Here is a 15,249-nt window from a genome sequence, read left to right on the forward strand (position 1 = left end):
GTAGTTTTTTTGGGGGGTGGGGGCAGAGCTTTGTGACGTCATATTTGAGGGGGGTCTGACTTTTTGTGACCCCGTGTGACGAGGGGGGGGGGATCAAAAATCGTCAAAAATCGCGTGACGTCATTTATGGACGGCCCCAATGAGCTTCCTGTTTGAGGATATATGTATTGTAATTTGACAAATTATTTTGCGATGTTGTGTTGGCAGTGGCAACAAAAACACCTCAACATACCGACTATAATCACCCAGGAATGTCTGTCCTTAACGCTCCTGACATCACTCCACGTCGACCAGCCACCCTCATTAATATTCATGAGCAGGTGACGTCCACCAAATGGACACCCCCCCTACCCCTTCTCATTAATAATCATGAGTGGGTGACGTCATTCAATATGGAATACTCCCCGCCCTCACTAATAATCATGCACAAGTGACGTCACTCTTCATTGAACACCCCCCCTCATTAATAATCATGAGCAGTTTTATTTTCAACGAGTGTCAGTTGTGAGTGGGATCTGAACCAGTCCTGACCTCTCTCCAAACCATTCTAGATTTAAAACGAATTTCTTAAGATTTTGAACTGATTTTTATGTTGCGTTTGCCGTCCTTCCCCTGCGCCTTCGATCAGCACGGTTAGCTACGTACGGTGCGAAGGAAGTTCAACATACGAAGCTCCTTCGCAGGTTTCATTTTCTAGACGATTTATTTGACATTAGCGTATTTACAAGGCGAGAGTACGACTAACACGTTCCACAAGGCTATCTGCAGCCCCGGTGGTTTCCACGAGATTAACCTCGAACAGTCCGTCTTGATGGTTTCCACCATGTAGATCTCGAACAGTCGGCCCCGATGATTTCCACGATGTCGATCTCCAACAGTCGGCCCCGATGTCGTCCACCTGCAGTTGTCCTTCAGTCCCCGAGCGCCGGGCCTAGCTCCCCCCTTCTACACCCTCTCGGGCACGTCCCGGTAACTTCCAGCACTTCCCCCGGAAGATTCTTCCAGCAGACTCCACCTTCTCCTACCTCCCTTCTAGAACCTTCCCTCGTGCAGTAGCCTGCACCTGTTTACACCCATCTCCACCCACCCCATTATAACCCACTTGCCATGTACGGTACCCCACACATACAAACGCCACCAACGGCAGGCTGTACTGACAATTGTAGTGAAGTATGGTCAAACAACCCCCACGAACAACACGTCATGGTGGGGGCATTCCTCCTGCAGTGGATTGGCAAATGGCTGTAAATTATTGGTTGTTATTTTTTTACAGTGTTTAATTTACAGCGTTAGAATTGTGTTACGAATGAAGATGTCAACTTAATAGGCAATGGAACATGATGAAGCAAAGTGAAAGTGAGCCTAATGGCGTTAGCACTCACTAAACATTGCACACCTCACTGTGCTAGGTTTTATTGCATTGTTTATTTATACCTGGATTTACCATCGGTGCTGAATCTTACATGCCGCGAAGCTAAATCGCCAGGTGCGATTACAATAAAATGTTTTAATACAATTTGCATTTGGTAGAAAACAAGAACCAAATGATCTCAAAACTACATAGAGATTAAGCTTCAGTGCTACAGAGATATTACGCTTGCATAAGAGACCAATTGAAATGAAGATTCCTGTTACATCATGTACGATTATTTAAAAAAAGTAATTTTAAAGCACCATTGCAAAAAAGAGTACGTGCTTATTTGAGTAGGTGCATAGTAGTAGACATTGTAAAGCCACGTCAACGTGTTTTGTTTTTACTTTGTAATTCGATCACAATTATTTGCCTCACGATACGGCATTCTGTAAACCTGTGCTTCTTGTGTTTAACTCATTTCAACCGCCTCTCCATTCACTTTCTTTTTGCCAGAACGCTTTTTTCTGAAATATAACACAAGGGGAAGTCACATACACGGTTATTAATTTGCTCCTTAAGTTTTACGCATCAGTAAAAACAAGTTCGTTTATTAAATCCAAGAAATGAAAGCATTTGAAGTTATTATTAAGCTTACATTTAATTTCATGAGGATGTTAAGACCAACATTAAATACAATTTCACAAATAACTGTTTAACATGACAGACGGTGTATACTTTACAGATCATCATCACTTGATATTTATACGGTCCCTCCCATGCATTACACCTCCAGGCACCATGTAGCAGGGGACCCCTAGTGGCAGCTGTCCCTGGGTGGCGGCACACGGTGTACAGAGCACTTGCCAGCCAGTGAGCATGAGTCTGCCATTAGCGTGGGTTGATGTTTTGATGTTTCGTGGCTTCCCAATGTATAACATTTGGAGCATATTTGGACCATATACTGTACTCTGATCCTTATATTTCATTCAGCCAGTTCTTAGTACTCAGCAGTTAAGCCGATCCTGCCTTAGGGGTGGTCATTAAGAAAAAGCCAGATTTTGGGAGAAACTTACAACAGGAACACTTCGTTTTGAATGTGACTGTCTGAACTTTAAAGTAGATTCAATAATATATGTCATCGTAACGAATGTCATCCTCATACTAGAGATTATCATTCAGAAATATCCTATAATGCTTTCTATTTATTCATTCATTCATTTAAAAAACCTTTACTCTTTGGTTCTTTCGGTAAAGTCACGTAGGCATAACATAAAATAAATCACGACGTTTCGAGCGCAACACAAGCGTCCGTCATCAGGTGCTTTCCCACCTGATGACGGGCGTAACACAAGCGTCCGTCATCAGGTGGGAAAGCACCTGATGACGGACGCTTGTGTTGCGCCCGAAACGTGATTTATTTTATCTTCTGCCTACGTGACTTTACCGAAAGAATCAAAGCGTATGGATTCCTGCAGTCACGAAAGCTTCAAATCAACATGAAAAAACCTTTCTCAAGGCCAAGGTGGGACGGATAACGTATTCATTGTGTGTGATGTCCGTCAGTACACTGCGATGATACAGTGTCAACGTGGCATCTAGATGCGACTTGACTCGTTCAATGCAACTCGGTGGCACGGCTCAGCTTCTGCGGTGAAAAAACAACCTGGCACCTGCTAAGCCGTGCCAGGCTGGCTCGGCACAAACACAGCGCTGCTCACTTCTACTTTGGAATAGAGGTGAATGGGTCCGGACGAGAGAACGTTCTTACCTTCGCAAGAAGAATACAGTTAAGGTGGCGGCCACCGTAGCTGCAAACATACAGCCCAGGACAATCCCGGTGACAGCTCCTGATGCAAACACAATTCCAGCGTGAACGCAATGAAATTCGCGAGTCAGTTTGGTCCAATGCACATGATGTTATCCGTCTCGCCTAGTATGCAGGAGGGTCGTGGGTTCGATCCTGACGCCGATGCCTGCTGTAAATTTGGAGTTTACATTTTCTCTCCGTGGTGGCGTGGTTTTTTCTAAGGGCACTCAAGGGTTTCCCTCCACATTTAGAAACATGCGTTTTGATGATTTGGGCTTTTCTACATTCCCACGTGATAAGCCACTTCGTTGAGCGATCATTTGTGGCCAGGTCGCTTCTGAAAAAGAGCTGCATACAGTAAGGGAAAAAAGTATTTGATCCCCTGCTGATTTTGTACGTTTGCCCACTGACAAAGAAATGATCAGTCTATAATTTTAATGGTAGGTTTATTTGAACAGTGACAGACAGAATAACAACAAAATCCAGAAAAACGCATGTCAAAAATGTTATAAATTGATTTGCATTTTAATGAGGGAAATAAGTATTTGACCCCCTCTCAATCAGAAAGATTTCTGGCTCCCAGGTGTCTTTTATACAGGTAACGAGCTGAGATTAGGAGCACACTCTTAAAGGGAGTGCTCCTAATCTCAGCTTGTTACCTGTATAAAAGACACCTGTCCACAGTAGCAATAAATCAATCAGATTCCAAACTCTCCACCATGGCCAAGACCAAAGAGCTCTCCAAGGATGTCAGGGACAAGATTGTAGACCTACACAAGGCTGGAATGGGCTACAAGACCATTGCCAAGCAGCTTGGTGAGAAGGTGACAACAGTTGGTGCGATTATTCGCAAATGGAAAAAAACACAAAAGAACTGTCAATCTCCCTCAGCCTGGGGCTCCATGCAAGATCTCACCTCGTGGAGTTGCAATGATCATGAGAACGGTGAGGAATCAGTCCAGAACTACACGGGAGGATCTTGTCAATGATCTCAAGGCAGCTGGGACCATAGTCACCAAGAAAACAATTGGTAACACACTATGCCATGAAGGACTGAAATCCTGCAGCGCCCGCAAGGTCCCCCTGCTCAAGAAAGCACATATACATGCCCGTCTGAAGTTTGTCAATGCACATCTGAATGATTCAGAGGACAACTGGGTGAAAGTGTTGTGGTCATATGAGACCAAAATGGAGCTCTTTGGCATCAACTCAACTCGCCGTGTTTAGAGGAGGAGGAATGCTGCCTATGACCCCAAGAACACCATCCCCACCGTCAAACATGGAGGTGGAAACATTATACTTTGGGGGTGTTTTTCTGCTTAGGGGACAGGCCAACTTCACCGCATCAAAGGGACGATGGACAGGGCCATGTACCGTCAAATCTTGGGTGAGAACCTCCTTCCCTCAGCCAGGGCATTGAAAATGGGTCGTGGATGGGTATTCCAGCATGACAATGACCCAAAACACACGGCCTAGCCAGTCTCCAGACCTTAATCCCATAGAAAATCTGTGGAGGGAGCTGAAGGTTCGAGTTGCCAAACGTCAGCCACGAAACCTTAATGACTTGGAGAAGATCTGCAAAGAGCAGTGGAACAAAATCCCTCCTGAGATGTGTGCCAACTACAAGAAACGTCTGACCTCTGTGATTGCCAACAAGGGTTTTGCCACCAAGTACTAAGTCATGTTTTGCAGAGGGGTCAAATACTTATTTCCCTCATTAAAATGCAAATCAATTTATAACATTTTTGACATGCGTTTTTCTGGATTTTGTTGTTATTCTGTCTGTCACTGTTCAAATAAACCTACCATTAAAATTATAGACTGATCATTTCTTTGTCAGTGGGTAAACGTACAAAATCAACAGGGGATCAAATACTTTTTTCCCTCACTGTATTTACTTTGTTCCAGGGACGTATCCCTCACGTAAATGAAAAAACTTACCGTACATTTTTTAAAAAGAGCTTCTTAGCTCGATGAGCCTTACCCTAAAAAGACTGATTGACCGATCTATGTGCAACACAAGTTTATTGTATAATGCAGGTATCCTCTTTGTTTTTTTTGGTAAAGTCACGTATAAATAAGAAATAATAAAATAATAGCGTACAACGTTTCGGTTGCAACACAAGCAGCCATCATCAGGTACAGAAGAGCTAAATTTACGAGAGAGAGGAAACACATAACCCCAGATGTATATACAGACACCCAAGTAGGGGGTAACTAACACAGATACAACAGGGACACAGAGAGAGAAGCATACCAAACAAACAGGGTTTAGCAAAATTTGGAAACCATATAAAGCAACACAGACGGTCGGTCAAAACACAATTAACGCATAGTCTGGTTGATTACGCTATTTCAAAGATTGCTAAATTGCAAGTTAAGTATGAAATTTAAAATACAGACCGCGCACACACACATAGAAATCCAAGTAGAGCGAATCAGCACAGACACGCACACAGTGAAGTCGCCTTAAATAGGCAGAGAAGGTATGGCTGAGAGACAATGGGACAAATTAGAATTAGCATGAGGTAATTCCTGCAGTCACGAAAGCTTCGAATCAAGTCTGAACCACCTCTACGGGGAGGTATGAGGTCTGTGTCTTTGTGTTGTCTCTGCTTGTGTATCTGCATTTGTGCCTTGGCTGGGATTTGTGTCTCTGTGCTGTCTCTGCCTGTGTGTGGGCCTTGGTGTTTCCGAGTGTGTGCTGCCGCGCCCCCTTTGCTCCATGCATGCCTCATGCTAATTTGTCCCATTGTCTTTCAGCCTTACCTTCTCTGCCTGTTTAAGGCGACTTCACTGTGTGCGTGTCTGTGCTGGTTCGCTCTACTTGGATGTCTATGTGTGTGTGTGCGCGGTCTGTATTTTAAATTTCATACTTAACTTGCAATTTAGCAATCTTTGAAATAGTGTAATCAACCAGACTATGCGTTAATTGTGTTTTGACTGACCGCCTGTGTTGCTTTATATGGTTTGCAAATTTTGCTAAACCCTGTTTGTTTGGTATGCTTCTCTCTCTGTGTCCCCTGTTGTATCTGTGTTAGTTACCCCCTACTTGGGTGTCAGTATATACATCTGGGGTTATGTGTTTCCTCTCTCTCGTAAATTTAGCTCTTCTGTACCTGATGATGGCTGCTTGTGTTGCAACCGAAACGTCGTATGCTATTATTTTATTATTCCTTATTTATACGTGACTTTACCGAAAAAAACAAAGAGTAATTCCTGCAGTCACGAAAGCTTCGAATCAAGTCTGCAGGTATCCTTTCAAAAAGAGTCAAGTAGTGTGTACTAATGTAATCTAGCACAGCGTGGGGCTTCCACATATTCTTTTTTTAAAAAGGTCAAATTTTAATTTAAAACAAACGCGATGCAAGCGATCCACGAAATAAAGGTGCATGATGCAAAAACACCTGGCCACCATCCTCATTAACACTGCCCCATAATTGTACAATAGCTTACGTTTCATGGGGTAAACTCAAGTCCAATTGCCCACACCCCCCACCCCTCTCTGATTTTAAATCACAACATTAAGATGCAACTTAAACTGTGAGCTGAATTCATTTGTGAGGAGAGCAGCACGTACAGTGTATGCAATGTAAGCAGGCCCAACACCTGGCATTTAAAGATGCGATTCAGAACATTGTGAACAGTGTTCTTGTTTGGGAGGTGTGGGGGGGGGGGGACTGCCATACCAAATACCAAAACAGTTGAGAACCATTACTGAGTTCATCCCGTGAGATGGCAGTGGTCGAAGTAAAAAAAAAGCCCCACCCTGGTTTTTCGCACGTGGAGCAAAACAACAACGAAAATGGGACAGAGTTTTTTTTATTCTTCTTCTTCATAACACGGGGACACCTGCTCATTGTGAGCTGGCCGTGGGTGGGCCCTCTCACTGGTGGCGTCTATGAGGGGCGGGCGGTAATCTGAAGCCTTCCGGCTTGTGTCAATGTATTGCAAGAAAGGGTAAAAACTATTCTTGTTCTTTCATACTTTGATACCGGCAAAAAGGGTTCCGTTTTTGTTAGCTTGTGTCAATATTTGCGGTTTGAGGGGGAGTATGTTGGTTGGGCCCTCGTCGCTTTGACAGTGAGAGCTCAGTGGCACCATTATCCGCACATGACTCACCATGGGTCTCTTCAACCCCCCCTCTCGCTTCGAACGTGCACACAATTAACGAGGATTTTGTTCTGCTCACGACATGGCCGTCAACGTTATGCATTTGCTTTTCACTCATACGTAGAGTTAGAATGACTCTGACAAAATGTAAGAGTACAAAAAATAAACCGTTATAAAATACAATTCGTAAGGATTGCATGTAGCTGCATCTGAAAATGAATTTCAATAAATTCCACGCACACATCAGCAACATGGCACAACAAGCCCATTGATTGTGTGATTTATTTTACTTGAAAATCAGAGTTTGGAGGGGGGGGGGGTCAACTCAACCCTTTACACCTTCCAGGTCAATAAAATTGGAACTACTTTGTGGAAAGTCAACAGTGGTTGTTATTTTGTTCACGGGTTTTTTTTGCTTTAATCGCACGCGTGATATTTCCCAGTTCATGCTCTTGTTGTGCAATTTGCCTTTTGTAACCCTGGTCTCACAAAAAAAGATATGTGTCGTCTCAGTGGGCTCTCATCAGGCTGAAAATAAAGGTACTGTATCTCTCTCTCTCGGTGGAGGACCTGTTCAGATATTTGTCGCCGATGTTGGCTTTGAGGAGGAATGGAACTCAGGTAGCCAGGTTCAGAGAGCAGAGCTCTAACCACTAAACCACCCCACTCCCTAACAATAACTACAACAACAACGGACACCATTCGCCGCTCAGCTGCTGTGACGTCACCATGGCGCTTGGGCCAGGCTAGGTGCACTTTGAGGCCACGTGATGTTTCAATAGGTTTGCTGGCAGGAGGTCCCAGGACACAGCCAGGTGCCATGGGTTGACTGGTTGAGACGAGTGGCAGATGCACCACGTGTGCCCCCCTACTGTGCCAACTTGGCACAGCTGGCACAGCGACTACACGTCACACTAACACACGTAGATGACACGTTCGTCATCTGGCCACATGGCCGACCAACTCTGAACCAATTCCTCAACCACATCAATTCCATACACCCAGCCATCAAATTCACCATGGAGGTGGAAAAGGATGGAAAGTTACCATTCCTGGATGTTTTAATTGAAAAGAGACCAGATGGCTCAAGGGGACACTGACTACAGGAAAGCCACCCATACGGATGCCGACCTAAAACATGACTCCCACCACCATCCAGCCCAGAAGAATTCCCTCATCAAAACTCTACACCATAGAGCTAGACGTATTTATGGCCGTCATAACCTAGCCAGTGAACTGGAACACGTGCACCAAGCTCTCAAGAGTAATGGATATTCAGACCACACAATCCGTAAAGTTATCACCCCAACCGTTGGGAAAGAACCATCTGAGGACCCAATCAAAACCATCACCTTGCCATACATAGCAGGGGTCACTAAAAAGATTTCCAAAATCATGAGCAAACTCAAGATCCTGGTTATATTTAACACAGTACATAAAATTTGTGATCTGATCCCATCTGTGAAGGATGTGATCCCTGACATGCAATACCCTGGCGTCTACAAACCAAGCTGTGTCTGCGGCAGTAGTTACATTGGGGAAACTAAGCGACATGTCTCAGACCATTTTCGTGAACATAAGGCAGATCTGAAGCACGGTAGGACCAATACCTCGGCTGTGGCTGATCATTGTTTTAATGCGGTGGGCTCACACGAAATTGATTTCTCTAAGACAAAGGTATTTTGCAAGCCAACTGGCTACCAACAAAGATTCATTCGTGAAGCCATCCATATATATAGACACAGACACAATTTCAACCGAGAAGATGGGTACAAACTGAGCAATCATTGGAAGGACGTTATTAAACCGGTTAAAATCATAACTGGCTGTGATTTTTCCATCCTACCTTCCGATGTTAATAGTTATTTTCGACTCTCTGGTTTTTCATTAACAGATTAAATGTCTCACACTAACACAGCCACCGTCGCTTGTGTCCTCGATGTGGCGGTGGCTCTGCGATCCTACAGTTACGTGCTAATCTCTCACAATACAATGGCCACCTCCGTGCCTTCGTCGGCGTGGAGGTAGCTCTCCGATCTTACATTTATATACAAACTAGCTTGACTACCCGGCTTCGCCCGGGACTTGGATTCACCACGCCCGGCCGCCTTTGTCCCCCCAGTGGCGATGTTCACACAGCAGACCAGTTACTCGTTTGAGGCTGAGTCGACGTAGGGGAGGCCCAGGACCGGTTAAAATAATCATCACCGGTGGTGACCATGAGCGGGAATCGATCTCGGATCGCCGGGTTCATATCGCAGCACACTAACCACTACACTACAATGCGTTACGCTTCCACACACACACACAGACACACACACAGACACACACAGACACATACAGACACACACACAGACACACACACACAGACACACACAGACACACACACACAGACACACATACACAGCGCGCTAACCACTACACTACAATGCGTTACTCTTCCACATGCGTGGGTCACATGACAGATTTGACGTCACAGCTCACTTGCCGTGCAAAAAATATATATGCATTATTGAGCTCCCCCCCCCCCCCATTTTAAACCACAAAAGTGTATTTTAATAATTTTTGCATGGTGTACAGTCTGGAAAGTACCCACATGGCAAATTTCAAGTTTGTTGCATGTCGGGAAGTACACGAAACATTTTGAACAGACACACATAATCACAACTTTGCCTTTTATATATATGGAGATTTATCACTTTAACATCACTAGCCTCGCCCACTTCGCTTATGACCCCTGGTCTACACCAAATTCAAACCTTTAAAACAGCCTGCCCTCAGCAGCTTTCCCGCTCTTTTTTCTCCTGATGACGATTGCTTGTGTTGCGATCGAAACGTTGTGGTTGTTTTTGTTATTTTTGTTATTTTATTTTAACCCATCTACGTGTCTTCACCGAAAAACCCAAGAATATGAATTCCCTGCAGTCACGAAAGTTTTAAGTCAACACACTCACATAGTCTGGTCATACACGTGTGAATATAAGACGTGCCAGGGTTGACGTTAACGAATTGGAGCGTCACTTATTTTCATCAGATTTAGAGGCATGGATACGATAGAGCCCAAGTGACCCTGGAGGGGTGTGAGCATTTTAATAAACTCTCTGCCACGCCGGCAGATCGAGCGGGGGGACGTCTGGATTGCAGGTCCATTGTGCTGACCAACTTACCAACCGTGGCAGCGACCTCTGACTCTTTTTTTTTACGATCAGAGGAAAACAAAAAGATGCTCGGCTATTCGTGCCCCCCCCCCCCCATCTCTCCATACGACGGGAGTACACTTCCTGCAGGTGACAGTGAGCGTTCACAGCTGCCAAGAAAGGATCCCCCTCGAGTGAGGAATTTAAATGCTGCATGGAAATTTAGGGCCATAAATTTGGCTGCGACGCTGGGCACGCGGTGGCGGTGGCGGTGGGGGGCGGTGGTGGTGGCGGTGGGGGGCGGTGGGGGGGCGGTGGCGGTGGGAGGCGGTGGGAGGCGGTGGCAACTCTCGTGAACGGTGCCGATGCTTTTGAATTCCTTTGTTGAAGCAGACGGCACAAGTTGACGCAACGCAACCCCCCCCCCCCCCCCCGCTTTGTGAGGGCCTGTGCGCACTCCCATTGTGTGCTCGAAACGCGTTGTTGACCTTCGCGAAAGAAAGTGAATTTTTTTTTTGCAGACGGAGGGGAGACTCGCCTTGAGACAAGGTGCGCTTGACGTTTGTCACGTTGCCGTGAATACTATTAAGCAATGTAATAACCCGTAACTTATACTCTCATTTGCATTTTCCATGCATTCTATGCCAAATTGACTGCTGTTCAGCCACGCACGAACGTAACAGAAATGCCAACGCCTCTGCTCACCAAGCACCCGTGCATAACGCAGCATTGCCTAACATCTGGCTTTGAGAAAAATCCTGCGCATTTTACGTCCAATTAAAACCACGCGAGGAACAGTTTCTTAAAAAAAGCAGTCAGCCATGCTTTTGTTGATGATCAAGAAAATACCATGAAGTCCAATCACGTGCCTGTGACCAAATAACCCAGAACGCCACCAATCTCATCAGATCTGGGAAGCAAAGTAAAATTGAGCCTGGATAGCGCTTGAATGGGTGGCCATCACTTATAGCTGTGTTTGAGTTTCAGCCATCCGTTATTTAAAAAGCTATGTTCTAAATTTTTAGCAAGTAGATGGTATCAGCCTGGTCACTGTTGACTACACAATGAAACAAAGATATCGATGCCACGTCATATTTGACCTTCCAATTACTTTGGCTACAATCAAGCTCGAACAGTGAAAAACATGATTTTGATCGTCAGGCAGCAAACACAAATCGGACAGCAGTATGTGTGGGAAAGTGCAGCCCCTGCTGTGTATTACAGTGTTTCTCAAACTTTCTTTGCCAGACGACTACTCAGCCGATGAAAATTTTCTATTTTACCAGGTAAGGCCCACTGAGCTGTATTCCAGAAGCGACCTGGTCACAAATGATAGCTCAACGAAGTGGCTACTCATGTGGAAATGTATAGCAGCCAAATGCTCTAGGCGCGTGTTTCTAAATGTGGAGAGAAAAACCGGAGGACCTGAAGAGAAATCCACACCACCACGTGGAGAGAGACCCGGCAAACTCCAAATATACAGGCACCAGGGTCGGGATCGAAGCCACGACCTCTTCCATACCACCCAGCCCACCCCACTCCTGGTGACAAAACGGATTCACTTCTCTCTAAATACCGATAACCAAAATGAACATAATATTTTTTAAAATTATGATATAAGTTTTTTAGGGAGGGAGGGGGCATTTCGATTTTACGGTTCGGTTTAGTTTTACTAGGGTAAATTTTGATTTAAAGCTTTCGTGACTGCAGTAATTCATATTCTTAGCTCTTTCGGTAAAGTCACGTTGAAGGGAAACAATAATATATATTTTATTATCTTATTGTTTCCCTTCAACGTGACTTTACCGAAAGAGCTAAGAATATGATTTACTAGGGTAGTTTACCCTACTTCATTTTAAAATGAATTATTATGAATAAAAAATAGTTTAATGTCCGAAACAAAATATATGAACATTGTCATTATTGTCCAGTTCAACCTGCGTTTGCATCACAGCCTCGCAGACCACACTCTGAGAAACACTGCTGTTTAGTTTGTTGTCTTTCCTCCCGCACTACGATTATTACGGTTGGCTGCATACGGTGTGAAATAAGTTCAACATACATACAAAGGAAAAACAAGCTGTTCCAAGGGTTTTTTTCCTCCCCGAGAAATCCATTCTTAGGCTCACGTGGTACACACAGCACTGTGAGACTTTCCCAAGGCATGCATGCCTTATTATATGATGTTGCTGATAGCGAAATTATAATAGAAAAATGAAAACATCAAGTACCTGTGTCCAATCCAGAAGGGCCCGACAAAGCAGCTGACTTCTCCACCATGGTCCTCATCGCTGAAACGCCCACACACAGTCACAATCAGGACTCCGATTAACGCACGTAAAGCAGACACACTACGCTGCAACACTTGGGCCTACAATGTTTAAGAATGGCCCACATCGCTCAGTGGAAATGTTAACGAGTTGCTAGAGGTGTTTTTACTCATGTGCAGTAGTCAGGTAAAAGTATCCCTACTCATCTCCCCTGCTGGGACGGAGCCTGCAAGCAAAACTCCACATTTCTATGCCGTGGTCAGTCGTTCCCACAAAGCGGTAATAATTATATCAATCCCTGCATAGATGATAGGTTGAGTCAACTTGCGAATGGAATTTGAACTCTACATTATGAGTCAAATAATCTAACCACAACTTCATCCAGACTTTGGTGATTATTAATAGAAAACGCATTGCTTTATGGCGTTATGTTGTGCAGAGATATAATGAAAACGGGGGCTATAAGTACATAAAGTGAGGTGGGTGGTTCAGAGGGCAAAGGTAATTTTTATTTAGCGCGTCAGCACCTCCACGGTCACGTATTTATCAGCACTGAGCTCTGTTGTGGATACCACTTTAAAAGTAATGGAGATTTGCCACCTTGATCTGAATCTATAAAGAAAATGACAAACTAAACATTATTTATTTGACCAGCTAAGGCCCACTGAGCAACTGTATATAGCTCTTTTTCAGAAGCAGCCTGGACAAAAATAATCGCCCAATGAAGTGGCTTATCATGTGGACATTTATAGCAGCCAAATACTCTGAACGCATGTTGATTCTAAATGTGGAGGGAGAAAACCGGGGGTCCTGGAAAAAAAAATCCACGCGACCACGGTTAGAACATGCAAACTCGAACTATACAGGTGTCAGGGTTGGGATCGAACCCACGACCTCCTGTATACCAAGCAAGGCAGTTAACATCTGGCCACCGTGACACCTCACTCTGGCCAGGGAGTGCTGTGGCGGAGTGTTTTGGAAGGTGACAGTCAAAATCCCTATCAAGTTCTGTTCAAATCCCAGCCAGTAAACTGCTCAGGACATGGCCTAGCAGTTGTTGCAGAGGTTTCACGATTCGAATTCGCGCCATCCGCTGCACAGTTCACGTTAAAGGTCCCCTTACATCATTCGCAAGAGTAGACTAGTGTATGCTGGTGGCATGGTCCGAATTTCTGTAAAAAAAAATAAAAATTACTCGCAAATCACTCAATTGCGATTATACGTAGCAATCATTGTCGCCTCCTGTAAAACTTTGGCACAATCCTGAAAAAAGAGTCAGACTCGGTGAGGCTTTGCTGGGTAAGCAAGCGTAATTAAATACAAAAGTACAATAAGGGGAATTATAACTACATGAAAAATGTAACACAAATTTGTGGAGAATCAACAATGGTCACCGTGTGGACAACCCCATTGTGCTCGTCATGTGAATAGGGAATTTCCATGACTGGATCAGGAGCCACTGCCAAAGAGGAGCACTGGACAATTCGCAGTGTCTGTCGGTCAAGTCACGTAGATAGAAAACAAAAAATCTAATTCGAAAGCATAAAACCCACGACGTTTCGATCGCAACACAAGCGGTCTTCTTTTTTTGTCTTTCCACCTGAAGAAGACCGCTTGTGTTACGATCTTTTTTTTTGTTTTTCCACCTGAAGAAGACCGCTTGTGTTGTGATCTTTTTTTGTCTTTCCACCTGAAGAAGACCGCACGTGTTGCGATCGAAACGTCGTGGATTTTTTTTGCTTTTAAGTTAGATTTTTGTTTTCTATCTACGTGACTTTACCGAAAGAACCAAGAATATTAATTCCTGCAGTCACGAACGTTTTAAGTATTTCCTTCACTCGTTTACCGAAAGGCACTACATAGAAACAAAGGTGCGATAGGAATTGGCTCGGTGGTAGGTGGATGTTGCACCACAAGACGATGAAGGATGGTGACGGTTTGTGCAGGCCTTCACTCAGCAGTGGATAGATCATGGCTGATGATAATGATTACGACGACAATCTAGCTTCCATTATAGACCCGCTGCTCTCATAAAACTAACTACAGTACTTGAAATCTGTGAAAAAAGAGCGTTATAGCTCATTGGATTCCTCCAGCATAAATAAATATTCTGATTCTGAACCTTTCCCACTGGGAAACGTCATCTCTAGCTTCAACAAAGGCCACCATGTAGTTATTCTGATGACACTCAGCTCGATGTGCCCATTTTACTTCAGACCCAATCTCACTGTCCATTTTCACTTCCTGCCTTGATGCAGCCTCGTCTTGCATTGCGTCAAACCTTCTTAAGCGAAGCACATCCCCAGGGTGAAGGCCTAACCAGCAACAATTATTGTGTCTGTAAAGACTGCAGTTTGAGAGGGAAGGCACTCTGAACCATCACACTGGTGGACAGGGTGCACAACCCTCAAGTCGTCATTGATACTGAGCTCTTATTCTCGTTCCCCCATCTCCAAACTTCATAGATTCCCCGAGCTCGACCTATATGACATCTCCCACACCCGTTAATTCCTCGCTCCATTTGCTGTTGAGATCCCTATCCATGCCTTCGTCACTTCTGGACTCGAC

The 15,249-nt window shown here is 44.5% G+C and overlaps 1 protein-coding gene across 1 annotated transcript in view; it reads right to left on the reverse strand.

Moving 5' to 3' along the window:
- Positions 1-680: 680 nt before the first annotated feature.
- LOC116941718 (boophilin-G2-like) overlaps positions 681-15,249 on the reverse strand; it is a 40,864-nt gene continuing 26,295 nt past the window's right edge. Inside the window, exons 4-6 of the mRNA XM_032953070.2 lie at positions 12,643-12,702; positions 3,123-3,201; positions 681-1,878 (exon numbers count right to left, since the gene is read on the reverse strand). Coding sequence (XP_032808961.1) covers positions 1,824-1,878; positions 3,123-3,201; positions 12,643-12,702 — 194 coding nt within the window. The 3' untranslated portion in view covers positions 681-1,823. The remainder of the gene's footprint in view (positions 1,879-3,122; positions 3,202-12,642; positions 12,703-15,249) is intronic.

The sequence above is a fragment of the Petromyzon marinus genome, chromosome 1, assembly GCF_048934315.1.
Source record: "Petromyzon marinus isolate PM22_M1 ecotype Great Lakes invasive population chromosome 1, UKy_Petmar_22M1.pri1.0, whole genome shotgun sequence".
NCBI classification, from domain to species: Eukaryota; Metazoa; Chordata; class Hyperoartia; order Petromyzontiformes; family Petromyzontidae; genus Petromyzon; species Petromyzon marinus.